This window comes from Amblyomma mixtum, chromosome 1, assembly GCF_055824585.1.
Source record: "Amblyomma mixtum isolate Tamu chromosome 1, ASM5582458v1, whole genome shotgun sequence".
NCBI classification, from domain to species: domain Eukaryota; kingdom Metazoa; phylum Arthropoda; class Arachnida; order Ixodida; family Ixodidae; genus Amblyomma; species Amblyomma mixtum.
In genome coordinates, this window is record NC_143012.1 from 249,567,785 (window position 1) to 249,585,073 (window position 17,289).

General features: G+C 50.0%; 1 protein-coding gene across 1 annotated transcript; it reads right to left on the minus strand.

The window, feature by feature from the left end:
* Window positions 1-9,571: 9,571 nt before the first annotated feature.
* LOC149371451 (uncharacterized) lies at window positions 9,572-15,412 on the minus strand. The gene is made up of 5 exons (XM_089585176.1): window positions 14,583-15,412; window positions 13,244-13,341; window positions 13,051-13,163; window positions 9,907-10,074; window positions 9,572-9,755 (listed from the first exon to the last, which is right to left on the minus strand). The coding sequence occupies exons 1-4, from the start codon at window positions 15,035-15,037 to the stop codon at window positions 9,907-9,909; spliced, it is 834 nt and encodes a 277-aa protein (XP_089441302.1). The 5' UTR covers window positions 15,038-15,412; the 3' UTR covers window positions 9,572-9,755.
* Between the last annotated feature and the right edge of the window lie 1,877 nt (window positions 15,413-17,289).

The window sequence follows — 17,289 nt, forward strand, 5'->3', positions numbered from 1 at the left end:
GAGCTTGCATTGCGAAACCTTGTTCGGCTTGGATGTGCAGAGCATATGGCCACTTGTACATGCCAAGTGCTGCATTTTGTCATAGTGACACGCGTCCACTTCTAGGCGAGAGACGTGAACCGTCGGCTAGAGAACAGAGAAATATTGTCATTGCAAATAAAAAAGCTCGCCTTAAAGTAGCCATTCCCTCCATGCTTCCGACTTAGTGTGTCTGCATTTAATGCTTGTCTGTGTTCAATGAAATTAACATTCTAATAATGAAAGTGCAGTACGCTGCTCCTGTCTGTGCTATCATTGCAAATAAAAAGCTCTTCTATAGTTATTCCCTCCCTGCATCCAGCTAAGTGTGTCTAAATTTATACTTGTGTTCTCTGAAATTGGAATTCTAAAGAACGTGCAAAATGCTGCTCGCATGTGCGGTGCTTCGTTGATAATATAGCGCGGAATTTCGTGACTGATCTAGAAGCGGAACATCGCTAGTTTTATCCTTTCATTAATGTTTCGTGCATTCTCCCGAAGAAATATTGATAGCTCTACTCCAACATACGCATATCATCAGCGCTAAACGTCGCAAACGTGATGCGATAAAGCGCAATGTAAACGATTGGTTTTTTGCGAACTGGCATCAGCCTGCTCTTTATCTCACCCTTACTAGTCAGGCAAAACAGTTCTTCAACCATGAGACCGAAGTTTCAAAGTGACAGCTCCAAAAGTACAGCAAATTTGAGTTCGACGTGTGTCACAAAATTCGGCGCATTTTAGAAACAAACAAAGAAAAACCGCCGCGCGCACGGCGTCTCGCCGGCGCGAGCCCAACGGGAGAGAAGGAAAGCCCCCGCCGAGCGCGTGCCTCTCTCTCCACCGATACGGCGTGCGCGGAGGTTATGAGTCATCCACGCCGATTTTTCTGGAACATCCGAGTTGCTTCTCCGGCTGACGGGGGGAAGAGGGGGAAGCCTTGCGTGCGCTAAGACATGTCCCCCTCCTCTGCACTCGGACGTCGGCGACGCCGCCACGACGGCGCCACGCTAGAACACGCTGGAACCTTCGCGAAACGACTCCTGACTCTGACCAATGGGGACGCGCGGCCAGTGAGAAGAGGGAAGGGAGACAGCACTGCAAATGCTGCGTATATGTGCGCGCCTACTCTGGCGCGTTGAACAAACAGACGTGGAAGCGAGCGTATAAAAGAGGACGTTGACCGCTATCAGTCAGTCCGGACCGCCGTTTAAGCTTCGGAAAAGCGCGCCCGTTCGACTCCCGGGGAAAACACCACTCGGCCAGCCACGGACCAACGAGGCAACGTTCGCCAGTCTGCGGGACGGCATCGTCATGGAACTCTGGTCGTCGGACTGCCGCAGTGCCCGGTGAACAAATTGTGTTTTGTTTGTTTACCTTTCTCTCTTGTGTTAGTGCACTTTAGGTGCAATGTTGCCTCTGTATTGTATTCTCTCTCTAGTTTAACTTTGCACGTGTTGCATTGTTCAATTAATCACTTTGTATGTGTTTGTACTAGTGATTGTGAAATCCTCTGTATCGTCTCTTTGTTATATAAACCTTGTTTTGATTTGTGAACCTTTGGCTCCGACCCATTCTCTGGCTTGCGACCAGCGAAAGCTGGGCACCGAACGCCCAAAAACCTCTTGTCACTTGGTAGCTGGTCTCCGCTGAGTTTGCCACGCTGAGTCGAGGGCATCTCCTTCGAGTCCGAGACCGCTACCCCCACACGCTCTAAGGGTGTCTGGGAGCTTCCCACGTAAAAGTGCGCGAAGTCTGGGTGACAATATATTCTGGCGTCCGCGACAGGACGTTTGGTGTTTGCAAGCACAGAGAACGGAGAAAGAGTCGGAAGGAATTTACGAATCGTAAACGAGTGTTAGCAGCAGAGCGATATTCTGAGGTGCCGCGCCGAAGCGGTTAGTGAGGTTCACCGTGGAGAGGTATTCATTGCCTTGAATGTAGAGTTCGGTCTCCAAACATGAGCTTCAAGGAGCTAAAGGAGCTAGTAGAGGCCGGTCTCCAGATGGGGATGACCGGAGCCGAACTGCGAGAATGGGTGGACCAGGAAAGAGACAGAGCTGAGAAAGAAAGAGAGAGAGCTCGAGAAGAAATAGAGAGAGAGAGACAGCGCGCTAGAGAAGCCGCTGAGAAAGAGAGGCAAAAGAAACGAGAAGAAGAACAGAGAGAACGGAAAAGGCGCGAAGAAGCGGCCGAAAGAGCTTTTGAAAAAGAAATGGCAATCCTTCAGAAGAAGCTTGCTGAAATGCGGCGTTTGAGGAACGTCAGAGATCCAGTGGAGCTTAACCCCGGAGAGGCCGGGTGGAAGACTAACGAGTCTGTTTTATTGACAACCACGGAAGAGGTTGTAGCCAGCTCCACAGGTCAGAATGAGGTTGAGGAACAGCCTGTTCCTGCAACTGAAACCACAAAGAGTGAAGAACAGAACGAAGTGTCGCTTCCTCTAGAAATTGATTGTGTAGCTACTACCGAGGTGGTAGGCACTGAGGCGAAGGCCAATCTGACGCGTCAGTCAGAGGGGACCCTAGAGCAGCCGCCTGAGGACGAAGAAGCAGTCGAGATCTCTATGGAGGAGTCCGAGTGCTACACCTCTGAGTCCGGCAGGGAAGACCACGAGAAAGAGTGGTTAAATGGCACTCAGTGTGAAAGCTCAGACGTAGTAATACCTGAGAAAAGCGCACTCAGTGAAGACCCGGAAGCCGTTCCGAGTGAACCCTCGAGCGGCGAGGAGGGCTTCCCGGAAGAGGAAGGCAAGGAAATTTCTGCCTCGGAGGAAGGAGACAGTGCAGTACAAGAAATGGAGCACCACTGCACTGAAACTAACGAGCTCAGGAAAGTATCAGAGAAAGCCGAGGAAGCAACACTGAGCGAAAGTGAGGAGAATGAGTCATCAACGGCTAATGAGCCATGCTCAGAATGCCCCTCACAAGGAAGGCTCCGAAAGAAAAGGAAAAAGGACTTGGAAGAAAGTGCAGTCCTCGTAGAACAAAAGAGAGCTGAACCAGTGGCTGCATCGCGAGAGAACAACTCGGATGACGCAATCGTCAGTGAACCGGGCTCAGCCCAAAGAAGAGCTTGGAAGGAAGTAAAAAGAAAGAGAAAAGAGTCGGACACCACCAAAACAGGTGAAACCGAAAAGCAGAAGCCCTGGAGAAAATTCAGGAAGAAAATGAACAGAGGCAGAACCAAGCTGAATACAGCCGAGCCGAATGCAAGCGAGCTGCACGAGCACCGCAGCAAGGTCAGAAAGAAGTTCAGAGGAACGAGCCCAGAGTTCAGCAACGACACCGTCTGGAGGCGAAAGCGCAAAGAAACGGGCGCACGCCAAGAAGGAAAGCACGAGAAGTGGAGCCGTCATGAGCGAACTGGCGTAAAATTTGTTCGCAACAGACGCGCTAGCCACAGGAAAAGAGCAAGAGCTCGAAGCATGAACCGATGCACAGAGAGCGGCACGAATAGGAAGCTGGGCCACAACAGCGTTCGCAAGAGAAGCCTCAGCATGAGGCGGAAGAAGACTAGAACGCACGACAGGAAGAAAAGTCAGAGTCGCGTGCGTAAGAGAATTGAAAGTGCGACTGAAAGATTGAAGGAAGCAATCCTGCTCCGAGCCCGCTGTGTCAGCCAAACTTGGAAGTATAGGCGAAAGTGTGTCTTGTACTTGCGTGCTCCATGTTTGTAGCCTTGTCTTAATGTATTGCCCGTATCGCGGCGTGCTTTGAAGTGCATTGGGAACACTGTATTTTGTTGTGTATGTGAAAACCATCATGGTATTGATGTGTATATTCTCACATCTAGTTTGTGAGCGCATGCATGTGCGCGTGAATTGTACCGCCGAAACGCGGCGTGTTTTGAAGTGTTGTGAAGTTTTGGAGTGCACTCTGTCTATTGCACTGTGTTATGTATGTGAAAGCATCAAGGTATTGATGTATGTATTTTGGCATACGCCACTGACTTTGTGAGCGCATGCATGGGCGCGCGAATTTTGTGTTTTGTGAATATTGTTACACAATATTCTTAAAGGGGTCGTGAAACGTTTTCCGAAAATTTTGAACGAAGTGTGTATTTGGAATTCTGACCCTTCATTCTATAGTATACTTTGGTTCGTTTCATCGTCTGGGTTGATTGAATAGCGAAAAAAACTAAATTTCGGTTTCCCAGCGCGCGTCCCCCTCAACTCACAGCAAACGTCATTTTAAGAAGCCAATCAGAGGCTTCTGTCGTCAACACAACATGGCGGCTTAGCGAGGCCTGTTTAGCCATAGTTGACCGAGGTTACAACACGCATATTGACTCGAATGTGGCACCGTCGTCTGCTCAGAATGGAGTCTGCTAGCTGTCAAGCTGACACATGTGCGAAAACTTGGACGGCGCGCCGCACCAGTCGCCGCTTGCGAACTGTCGCCTACAGCAAGCAGGGACACGGAGCGGCAAGCATCTTTGCGCCACTAGACTCATGCCCGGCCCACATCCGGTGTAACACTTTGCCACCGCACACCAGCGCCTGCGCGCTGCTTGGCTACTGAAGTTCGCACCAGAAAAGACAAAATAGCGATGTTATCAGAAAGACTGCCGGCTGTACTCGGGCGGCCACAAAGCATGCCTGCCCACGTAGCGCGCTTTCGGCAACGGCGCTGGACGCGGGCGCGCCGGGCGACGAACTGCACTGCTCTCTGGCTGCCCTGGTCGTCGCTAGGCCTGTTCCGCATCGAAGCCGCGGTGGACAGCGCTTCGGAAGTAGCCTGGGTTATAATAAAATGCCTGCTTTTGGCATCGCTTTACTGTCAACAGCATCGTCTCACATCAAAACATATGGTCATTGTTGCGGTGCGCTCGGCAGCGGAGCTATATAGCGGACGCCAGGCGCGCAAGCCGGACCGCAACGGCCGCGGGCAGCGGCAGCTGAGCGGCGGTTGTGGCAAGAAATTTGCTCGTATTACAGTTGCTGCTTCTACCAGCAACTCGGCATTGTACAACGATCCTCAAAAATGATCTATTTTCCACACTTCTTGCTCCCAAAGTTTATTATTTACGTGAAGAAAAATATTTAGCTCATTTTTATGACGCCAGCAGACGGGATCCAGGTTTGCCGGCCGGCCTGCATACTCGCTGTATTTCACATTCGCACCAGAAAAGACAAAACAGCGCCATGCTATCAGAAAGGCTGCCTGTTATATTCGAGCAGTGGCAGCATGCCGAGCTTTCGGCAACGACGCCGCCTGCGGACGCGCCGGGCGATGAAGCTGCGATCGAGGCTCAATTGCCGGCGGCCCTGGTCGTCGCTAAGCCTACCTGGTTTTGCATCGATACTATCGATACCGCAGCTGAGGGAGCTTCGGAACTGGTCAGCGCTGTAAAAGGTACTACTCTCGTCACCCCTTTAACTGTGAGCCTGTCCCATAATAAAATAAAGATATGCTCGATTTCCGCGACGCCAGCGGAGCTAGCAAATGCCAGCTATGCGAGCGGCGACCAGGCAGTAAATAAAGCGGTCATCGGATGAAATTGGCTTGTATTGCCGAATTAAATACTGCCAGCAACTCGGCATCAGCCAGCGATATCCTCAAAGATGATTCATTTTTGGCATTCATCTATTCCAGTGCTTGTTATATATGAGCGTGAACAAATAATACTAGCGTGTTTTTCTGACGCCGGCGGCCGGCATCCAGGCTATCCAGGCTGACAGGCCGGCTCCGAGAAACGCGCCCCCACGTCATTATGACGCTGGCACTCTGCGCGCTCGCATTCTGCCCTTGTCAGTGCGACGCGCCGCGTGCGGCCTGTCATTGACATCGGTTGGGCGCAGGCGGCGAGCTGCTGTCAGTCGTTGTTACGCCGCTCGCAACGGCACGTCGCGCGCCCGGCAAGTAGCAGTCATGCCGAGAGACCGCGACACCTCTGCCTGCGGGAGCCCCGACCGTGAACCTCCGAACCCGGTCGTGGACTCGAGTCTTCATCTCTATCGCAAGGGGTGGGTTGACTCGCAGCCCCATCTGCAATTTATGCCTAACCCTCTTCCCGCTTCTGGAATATATTTTTCCGCAGCAAAGAACAGAAGCGCGGAGCCGATGAGCGCCGCGATAGCTGACTCGTTCGTATCGAGTTCATGTAAACAGAGAGTCGTCGAGATGGGCTGGCCTTGCTCAGCTCGATTCTAAAACTCAAACCACCGCTGTCAAGGAACACCACCTATAGTCGGATACAACTTAAGTCTGCAGTGAAGCTCCGCCCGCATTCAGCCTCCGCGCACAGAATTCCTCCACGACAAAAACATAGTCCGCTGCTTAAACGTTTCTTGTTACGTAAACACGAAGTTTTATCACAGCAGAAAAATTATGAGCTCTAGAATTCTGATACATGGATTGTCTGATATAGTCACACATTAAAAAGCTGATTTTGTTTACTGTTGCGATTGGCCAGCGGAGTAATACAAGACCCCGCGGACCGCGGCCCAGTGTTACCAACTGCTGTTTTTTTAAGTTGTATCCTACTATAGATAGGTTCACGTACGCAAGGCTGTGTCGAGCCGCTGATACTGAAGCCAAGGAGGATGCAGAAGCAGAACCGAAACCGAAACTGGTCCCAGGTCAATGATTGATGTATGACCACGCGCTGCAGTTTAACAGAGTGCCATTACGCGTGCAAATAATTGGAAAACCTTGTTTCACTTTCTGAATTTCCCATAAAGCTATTATTTTAGGGCAAACGAAAGTTGAAGATATCTCTACGTTTCTGAAGTTCTTAAAATGACGTAGTCGAGTAGTGCGTGTGCCAGCCGACGGCGGCGCATGGTCGTTTCATGAGCTCAAAAAGGCAGCGATTTCGAACGGGCTTTATTAAATGAAGACTCAATATTGAGTCGAAATATTTCGGAATTAGCATGTCCAATGTTTATGGAAGCAGTAAAAATTAAAATCGGGCAGCTTCATTTTCTTTTCACAACCCCTTTAAAGGAAGGGGCAGTGTCACAAAATTCGGCGCATTTTAGAAACAAACAAAGAAAAACCGCCGCGCGCACGGCGTCTCGCCGGCGCGAGCCCAACGGGAGAGAAGGAAAGCCCCCGCCGAGCGTTGCCTCTCTCTCCACCGATACGGCGTGCGCGGAGGTTATGAGTCATCCACGCCGATTTTTCTGGAACATCCGAGTTGCTTCTCCGGCTGACGGGGGGAAGAGGGGGAAGCCTTGCGTGCGCTAAGACATGTCCCCCTCCTCTGCACTCGGACGTCGGCGACGCCGCCACGACGGCGCCACGCTAGAACACGCTGGAACCTTCGCGAAACGACTCCTGACTCTGACCAATGGGGACGCGCGGCCAGTGAGAAGAGGGAAGGGAGACAGCACTGCAAATGCTGCGTATATGTGCGCGCCTACTCTGGCGCGTTGAACAAACAGACGTGGAAGCGAGCGTATAAAAGAGGACGTTGACCGCTATCAGTCAGTCCGGACCGCCGTTTAAGCTTCGGAGAAGCGCGCCCGTTCGACTCCCGGGGAAAACACCACTCGGCCAGCCACGGACCAACGAGGCAACGTTCGCCAGTCTGCGGGACGGCATCGTCATGGAACTCTGGTCGTCGGACTGCCGCAGTGCCCGGTGAACAAATTGTGTTTTGTTTGTTTACCTTTCTCTCTTGTGTTAGTGCACTTTAGGTGCAATGTTGCCTCTGTATTGTATTCTCTCTCTAGTTTAACTTTGCACGTGTTGCATTGTTCAATTAATCACTTTGTATGTGTTTGTACTAGTGATTGTGAAATCCTCTGTATCGTCTCTTTGTTATATAAACCTTGTTTTGATTTGTGAACCTTTGGCTCCGACCCATTCTCTGGCTTGCGACCAGCGAAAGCTGGGCACCGAACGCCCAAAAACCTCTTGTCACTTGGTAGCTGGTCTCCGCTGAGTTTGCCACGCTGAGTCGAGGGCATCTCCTTCGAGTCCGAGACCGCTACCCCCACACGCTCTAAGGGTGTCTGGGAGCTTCCCACGTAAAAGTGCGCGAAGTCTGGGTGACAACGTGTTCGCTCCGAATGTTATCGCGGCTGAGAACAGGCTGTCACAGCAACTGCCAAGCGCGAGCGCTCCGGCGCCTCCGGGCCGACAGCGACAGCAGCGCCGCGTGGTGAGTGGAAGCGGACGGGGGCCGCTTTCTCGGGCGCGGCGCGGGGGAGCTTGCAAACTGAAAGGGATCTAAAAACGTTGGTTGGCACCCTACAACGTCAATAATAACGAGGGAACTGCTCCCAGTTTAGGCAGGAATTTATATTTTAATTTGGAGTAAAAAGTCGCGTAAAAATTCATGGTGGAGACCCCAAACGTTTTTTTTTTGTTGTTGTTGTTGCAGCAGGTGGTAGACTTTTTTTGTAGAAGCATAAGTGAATATACTACGTACCGTTGGTATGCCGAAATGTCACAGAAACGTAAGGTTCGTTCCTGTAAACTGTCGAAGGCGTACCGCTCGCTTTTTCTGTAAATCACATTAATATTTATAGTTATACGTAGGCTAAACGCAGGCGCATTCCCACTTTTAGTTCAGCGTATGCTAGCAAAGATGCAAAAATAAACTCACTCTATAGTGGCGCGATCTGGTTGCCAGGTCGAGAACCATTACTGTAAGCAATCCGACTCTCTTCTTAAGTCTAGAAGCTGCAGAATCGTCGCTAATTAAAAAAATAAAGCAAATTTATCACTTACAAGTTTTCTTACAAGCGAGGTGAGACGAAGCGAAAGACCGATGCCCCATTTATGGCCCGTGAACGCACTGAAAAAGGCACAAACAACGAGAATTCAGTCCGAAGCGAGAGGTCCGGCTTCGAAGGGCGCCGCCATGTTTGTCGCCGCGCGGCGGTAATCGTCAGGATCTTTGCTACTCTCGCCATCACTTCGGCTGTCGCGACCGCGTTTATCCGGAGTTGACTCATATGGGTCAAAGTTCTGTTCGTTCATCCTTGACAATATTATCTTTCCAAATTCACACAGATTCTGCAAGCTTGACATACTGCCTGTCAAACTAGATACCATCTGCATCGCGCCGCCGCTTCGTTTTGGATTGGTTGCCGCACCCTCTCAGGGCCATTGTGGTCATGTTCCTGTTCTTTATTATAGACAAAATGTGGCTCCTCATAACTGCGGCATATATAACCAATGTCCTTTCAGTGCCGATTTATTTTAATCATCTCAGCACTTGAAAGCTACACGTTAAAAATTGCTACGACGTTTGTATTTTCACGGTTGCCAGATGAGTCTACCACCTCATACAGGTGGCTTCCCACATCAATAAATTCTACTTTAAAATGTTCTAGCGCACTTCTTGGCACTACACCTGGCTAAACGGTAATTTGGGTAAAGAGCTACCGGCTGCCGCAAAGAAAATATGGCCGAAAAAATTCGGTACACTGACCCTTTAAAGATTGCCTATTTGTAGAGGAGCAGCAGCATCACGTGCCGTAGCTCTATTTTTGTATTCAACAAATAGCCACGCACACTCTTCATTGCTTTGTTCCTTGTCTTGGCTGTAAGGGTACCCCACCAGTTGCCACTGAATGGCAGAAAAGAAGTGAAAGTTGTGGTCATGTCTTTATTGCACAAAAGAGTGCTACAGTAGATCTAGTGGTGTCTTTTATTGCAGACATCTTGCACAATGGATCTAGTGGTGTCGTTCATCATTATATAAAAATATCCTCGTGATGCCTGGTCGGACGCAGTCACGCAGACTTGTACGGCTTATTTGCAGGGACGTGCGCGTGACTAGAAAGAGAATACAAGAAGAATACCATTAAGGCGTGACCTCAAACTGATCAGCTGCGGGAGAGAAAAAAAAGATTGAGGACACAGATAATCCAGTGTGCATTAATGGCTGGCCAGAAAGAAGAGGCGACCTGAAAAATGCACCATTCACCTAGTCTTCTTGCTGGATGACGCCAAGCCTTTGGTTGTGGCTTACAGCCACAAACCAAGTGCCTTTGATGGCCTGGCGAATCACCGTGCGTGCAAGGATATGGCCGTGCTCGTTGACGTTGCCGAAGTTGATCTGCAGGAAGTAGCTCTTGTTGGAGGTGAGGGTAATCTGCATGGGGCATACAAGAATGCAAAGCAGTTCCAGCTGGGGTAAGGCTGAGGTAAGGCTGAAGAGCTGTTGAAGGCAAACGCTTCCACTCTAGTAGAATGTAACGCAGTTGACAGCTGCTATCCGAAGAAAAACTCCGCAATTGTTTGATATTAAGAAAAGCCCAGAAGTGAACTTACAAGATTAAAGGGCGAGACATGCCTGAAGAATGACGACGGCTTTTCTTGGCCAGGTACAAAACCGGAGCCAGATGGAGACCAGGAAATAAGCTTCTGCTTAGTGTTAACATATCTGAGCTTATTGTACGAGCAAGCGCACCATAAATATTTTTCCCCGCAATTATTTTGACAAATAATAAGCGAATGGATGGATGTTGACTGAAAACTATATCAATTCATATGTTTCTCTCATTTATGATTTTTTTTGTCACGCACATTACCATATGACCTCATGCAGAGAACATCTGTTAGTGTTTGCATGGGTTGTACACTTTAAAAAAGGAATCCAACGCAACAGCGGCGAACATGAACGGACAAGGACCATGGAACAAGGTGTCATTAGTTTAGGAGGGTAGATGTGTAGGCCAGTTGGTGAGACATGAAGGTGAGACATGGCCAAGAACCAGCCGGCCAGAAAAAAGTGGAAGTCATTCCCTACCTGCACAGGGTTTCACATAATCGCAAAAAGATTTCAGGCAAATATGGCATCGACATTGTATTTTCGGCACCCTGTAAGCTCTCTAGATTATGCAATCTAGTGGGAAAAGGGGATTCGATTCGAGGAACTTGCGGCAAGAAACATTTGGAAGAAAATAAGCGTGTCGCATGTGCAACAGGGGTAATCTACAAGATCCCCCTCAGTTGTGGGCGTTTTTATATTGGACAAACCAGTAGGTGCTTAAATGATCGCTGGAGAGAACATGCGCGTTCCTTGGGGGAGGCGGGGGGTTCGAATCTGCCTATTCATTGCCGCAAGTGTCGGGGTTGTTGCCCTCAGTTCAGCCAGACCCAGATTGTTGGAAGAAGGAAGGGGCAGCTTGAGAGAGAGATTGTAGAGGCCATTGCCATCTTGCGCTCGCAACCGGATGAATGCGTTAGTTCGCCTTCGGTTTCCATCCTCCAAAAAGAACTGGGTTTCCTTGACAGGTAACAGGTTGGGTGGCTTCCTTTTGACGTTCTTTTTCTTCCTTTGTCTTGTGGTTTTCATGCTTCCACATGCGGTCGACGGTTTTTAACACTTCTGGTATATGTAGATTGTGACTCGCATGATGAGCATTGCATAAGGTTTAAAATCTGATTTTTCTACATTGTGACTCGCATATCTTTCCTGTGCATTGTTGTCAGTTAGGTGTTGTTATCTGTTGCTTTTCATTCATCCTTTTTTACCCGATTGTAAGATCACACGTGCCTCGGTCTTTATAAAGCCATGAAGTTTCAAATAAAATTTTAGTTGCAAGTACCGCCCTGTGTCGTCTTCTTTCTCTGTCCCGTGTCCGCTGCGGTGTCTAGCTCCTTCGTGTCATTAGTATTGTAGCATTTCATATAGTAATGCCACTAAGACACCTGAGCGCTACCCATGTGCTGGATTCTCGTTTCTAAATCACTCAGCTTACCCGCAAATTAATTCCGCGTCTTGAATAATGCATTTGAAAGAGGTTGAGAATATTGGGGTAACAGAAAATTACTTTGCAGGTGGAAAGAGCGCGAGATATTTACTGATTTTATAACAGTGTCCAGCTTAGGGCAGGTAGTGGCTGCTCATCCGGATCATGAGAGGGAAATAACTAGAAGGACAAGAATGGGGTGGAGCATATAGCAGGTTCTCTCAGATCATGAATGGCCGTTTACCAATATACTTCGAGAGAAAAGTATGCAACACCTGCATTTTACCGGTACTCACCTGCGGGGCAGAACAGTGGAGGCTAACGAAAATGGATAAGCTTAAGTTAAGGACAACGCAGCGAGCTATGGAAAGAAAAATGATCGGTGTAACGTTAAGGGACCGCAAGCAATAAAGTGGGTGAGCTAACAAACGCGCAGTAATGCCATCCCAGTCAAAATCAACAAGAAATGGGCTTCGTTAGGGAATGCAGTGCGAAGGCAAGAAAACCGCTTATCCTTAAGGGTAACGGAGCGGATTCCAAGTGAAGGCAAGCGTGGCAGGGGGCGCCAGGAAGTTAGGTGGCCGGATGAGATTAAAAATTTGCATGGAGACGGTGGCCGCAACTTGCAAAGGACAGGGTTCATTTGAGAGATATGGGAGAGGTCTTTGCCCTGCATTGGGCTTAGTCAGGCTGATGAAGATGATGTACAACTTTGTGCAATGCAAAACAAATTGTCAAGCCACATTTTCGTAGAAAAATTGGGTCTAGACATGTAAGCTACCTACTCGGCGTGAGAGAATGTGGTAAAATAGAATTCTACCCGAAAACGTAGGGCCCTATATCAGTCACGAATAAGTGCTGATGGTTACGTATTGGTGCCACACACTCGGTCACTGGAATGAGTTGAGCTAAAACGCTTTGGCCGGCGAGTTCGTTAAGCATCCTCTTTTGAAGAAAGACTCGCCAACAGCAACACAAGCACTGGGAAAATCAAAGATTACCACTCCGCCAGAAATACAAGTAAGAAGGGAAGATATTGAAGCAGGGCAATGCATGTGTCAGCGCCCCTTCGTTAGCACAGCTGCAAAAAGCTGTCACTTCTGGCAGACTGATAATCTGTCGTTTTCACGAGCGCATCTGTTTCTCTTGTCGAGTTTCTTTTTTTCGCGTTGTGTGTTTTTCCATACTGATGTCAATATGTATTTGTACTCAGTAGCACAGAAATACACCTTCAGTTGATAGTCAGCGCAGTGCTGGTCTCTTTCCTCGTGCCGGCCCTTGTTCGCGCTGTTTAATAGAATACTACAACGAAGCACGCTCGAAAACAAGCTGTGTACGCAGCACTACGCTCGTGCGCGGTCGCGTGCACTTACCGGTCTCTTGGAGCTGCCGTCGAAGGCGAGAAGCTTGAGCTTGGGAAATGACCATGGTTTACCGTTCCAAGAAGTGCCCGGTCGGGGTGATTCTGGGTGCATGTACTCGCCAGCTGCACGACACAAAGCGGTAAATCGTTCATGCCACGGCACGCACATGTGATATGGCAAAGGTTGCAGAACGTATACTGACCGCATACTCCAGAGTCTTGGATGAAACTGATCCAAACCACGTACTGCAACTCGTCCATCAGGTTACTAAAGCATATCGTCGGGACTGGCTGCTTCAGCCTGCGTATAAGAACAGTGTCCTTCTTTCGTCGACCATTTTAACATTTCAAATGAGCCGCTCATCGATTGATGACGCTCGATTGATGAACTTCATTTCCGTGCCAATCACGACGACGCAACACTCAGCATAGTTAGATGAAGAACAAGCTCTGTCGTGCTTTGATAACGCCGCATTGACCGACAGTATCTCTAGGTACGAACAGCACGAGCGTCCGTGTACTGGCACCTGCGCGGCACTCCATCCGCCAGTGGCATACGGCCGGCCGGGAAGATGAGGATTCGCGGTTCGCTTCGCTAGCGCTGGGCCCATAATGTGCTGCGCCACAGTTTATTTATAAATCGAGCACCAACAAGCTGGGATTAAGCTGCAACAGTACAACATTTCTTGCGGGAAACCGACACAAGATCCATGCCAATCAATCGCTGTTATTTTGTTCAGTAGGTAAAACATCCATTATTAAAAGAATTTTCTGCATACGGCGACTAGATATAGCCACTATATCGCGGCGCAGGTATGAATCCGCGGCAGAATTAACGTATGCGGGCCAACACTAACTTCCCGGCATGCGCTCAGGGAAAAGCGTTTTGGTTTATGGGGTTTAACGTCCCAAAGCGACTAAGGCTATGAGAGACGCCGTAGCGGAGGGCTTCGGAAATTTCGACCACCTGGGGTTCTTTAACGTGCACTGACATAGCACAGTACACGGGCCTCTAGAATTTCTCCTCCAAAGAAATTCTAGCCGCCGCGGCCGGGATCGAGCCCGCGTCTTTTCGGTCAGCAGCCGAGCACCATAACCGCTGAGCCACCGCGGTTATGGTAGCGTTTTAAGTGCGCAATATTTTCCCTCTCTGCTTGTGGTAAGTTTGAAAAAAACTATGGCTGGAGCGACAGGGATCAGTCGGCTGGCTTAGTTTTCATGTCTAATCAGTAGGAACACTTCTAGAACTTTACTAACCAAGCAACCACCACGGGCGAACAGAACAGCCGAAGCGCCAATGACAGCTAGAGGCAACAAAAAATGGCGAGAGACGCTCTTTGTTATGATGATTTCAGTCTGGTGAAGGCAGTGTGACCGCGCGCATCTCATGAACCGAAAGGATTTTCCCAAACACATTTAACGCACTTTAGACGGGAGAACAGGAAGTTGCAGTCGCTCCGCTGATCTACCATTTGCTTGCTGTCATATTTTTAACTCTTACTCAGCGGCCTTTCGAGGTGACACGCTTTTTTGAAAACTCACCTTCCTTGTGGGCTGACCTGCAGTTCCATCTTGGGCAGAAACTCGGCCCTGTTGACGAGCGCTACCTGAGGAACCCTCACCGCAGGGTCGAGCGGTACGCTGCTTGTGGCGCCGACAGCGACAACTTGTTTCTTGTGATCAGCGTCGGCGTCGTCGTCAGTGCCTTCGTCAGCCTCCGTGCTCGAAGAATGCAGCGGCGCCGCGTTTTGGGCTCCCTCGATGCTGGGGCCGCCCGTGGGCGTATCTTCACCGACGACGTCGATGGTCTCCGAAGTGCTGCCGACTTCTTCGCCGCTGTGGTCGCTGCTGAAATCACTGCTGCTCCTCGCAGACAGTTTGTAAACGAGATGCAGTTCAGCATACCCGTTGCTCGTGGGCTTCTTGAACTCGTCGTCCTTGGGCCCGCCGCCTGTGGCGGGAGCGGGCTCAGCACAGCCTGTCGCTCCTGGCGGCATGTTCAATTACGCGCGAAAGGAGCAGGGGTACCGTTGCTGCCGACGCCAGAGTGGCTACATGCACTTCGAGTCATCGGTGATGCGTCTGCTCTCTCGGATGCTGGGCGTGCGTATTATACGCGTGGCGCCAGTGCAGCACCTGACGTCATTGCTTTTTGCTGCTGCGCATAAGATGGTTGTGATTGAGGGCGATGGCATCCATGTGCCTTGTCGCTGTAACGTAGTTGCTCCGTCCTTAGATTGGAATATGTCCCCCTATTTTTGTTTTCGCTGAGCACCTGCGCCGTTAATTCCTAGGCACTGTCGAGTTACCACATAAAAGAACGCCGCACTGCTGCTGAAATAGCTTTAAATACCATCCGATAGTAAGGTGCACTTTTCTTGGGGCGTGTCCTCGGACTGCAGTTAGATTCCTCCTTGAGCACAATGCTGCGTTGTTATCTGCAGTGCGCGTAAGCTCGTGTGCCTCCGATAAAAGAGCGTGTGCAGAAAAAAAAGTCACGGTCACGCCTTCCTTTTTTCCTACCATCCGCAGTGGGAAGGCACACATCTCGCTACATCATTGTGCCCACGAACTGACGCCATGGCACACGCCCTAGTTCGCGCTTTGGCGATAAGCCGAGCAGCAACGGACCCAATTACGACATGCCGAGCCTGCACGCGCCCAGCTCCTTGTTCGCTGATACCGGTCGCTGTCTGACATGACCTGCCACTCGCAACTACACGGCGCCGCAGCTCGCAAATAGATGCTTCTGCGGTGAGCTTCGCTGCGGTATACCTATTTTTCAAAACTGGAAAACGTGCCTGATAACTAGGGCAACACCATAGTCAGTAGTGCAAAAGAGCCAGGAAATTAAAAAAAAGAAGCAGAGACAAGCGCTGAGTCCTACTTAAAGTACTCTTGGAAAGTTTTCAAACTAACGCGCACGTCGAGAAACATTTTTTTCCCCTGTAACTTGTGTATGCACCTTTCCGATAAGAGATTCTTGAGAGTCGCCAGAATTCAGGCCGGGCTGTTGTGTGCACGTCGTGCTAGCGCGGTGGAAACAGCAATGAAACTGGTTGGCAACTGTTCAGAGAGGGGTCGTTTCGACATCCTTCTCGCCCGAAAACCACACTGGAAAAGGAAACGTAGAATGTCTCAAGTGGAGCTCGTTGATATGGTTTGGTTTGGTTTATGGGGTTTAACGTCCCAAAGCGACTAAGGCTATGAGAGACGCCGTAGTGGAGGGCTCCGGAAATTTCGACCACCTGGGGTTCTTTAAAGTGCACTGACATCGCACAGTACACGGGCCTCTAGAATTTCTCCTCCAAAGAAATTCAACCGCCGCGGCCGGGATCGAACCCGCGTCTTTCGGGTCAGCAGCCGAGCACCATAACCGCTGAGCCACCGCGGCGGCTTTCGTTGATATGGGTCATCAGCTAGACCCAAGACAGTTCCTGTCAACAATACGCGGACGCATGTATGTCTGTGTGAGTGCAAGTGAGTGTGTGAGGGTTTGTGTGTGTTTCAAACATGATTTGCACCAGCTAGTGTTGAGGTAAAGGCACATTATTGGGAAAACGCGCGCGGCGCGTTGCCATAGCTGACGAGCGACTTGTCAACGCGATTGCGTTAGGGCGCTCGTGCCGCAGAAAATCTGGCGTCGCCGTCGGTGTGGGCGACGTCGTTGAGTGAAGCAACCTAGGAGGCAAATGGCGGACTCGTGTGCCTGTGTGTGTGTATATGTGTGTCCGGGTGTGTTTGTGTTTGGAGAAGCAACCTAGGTGGTGGATGGGCACCTATGTCACGGGAAGCATCGGTGTCATCACTACCTACCCTTTGGATTGTGAGCGAACTATCCTCCGTGACACTTCTCGCTCAGGATGAGCAACCTGCGGTGTACAAGACCCGCCGGTGGCAGCACCTGCCATTACAGGGCAGCACCGCATCGCTTAGCCGCTGCAGCATTGTGCCGGGGGGGGGGGGGGGTACTTGTGAAGATTTTCAGGGATATATGAATGTAAAGTAGAGAGTAACCATTTCAGTATATATGAGCATAACCCCAATAAGCTATCGCGCCATGCCCTTAAGGCGGAGCTTAAGTGTTCCCTGCAATTTTTTTCTGACATTGCAAGAATGGGTCTCGGAGTCATTCAAACTTTTAGTATTCCCTGAAGGCGTTTGATGGAGCTAGGTGCAGGCCAGCTGCGCGCACGCCTGCCGCGTCGGTACAATCAGCGCGGACGCAGTGACAGTAGCGTTAGAGTTG

Coding starts and splice junctions, on each gene's coding strand:
- LOC149371451 (XM_089585176.1), bottom strand. CDS start 15,037: ATGCCGCCAGGAGCGACAGGCTGTGCTGAGCCCGCTCCCGCCACAGGC. Junction 13,164..13,243: donor CCAAGACTCTGGAGTATGCG/GTCAGTATACGT, acceptor TGTGTCGTGCAG/CTGGCGAGTACATGCACCCA. Junction 10,075..13,050: donor ACGGCAGCTCCAAGAGACCG/GTAAGTGCACGC, acceptor TGCCCCATGCAG/ATTACCCTCACCTCCAACAA.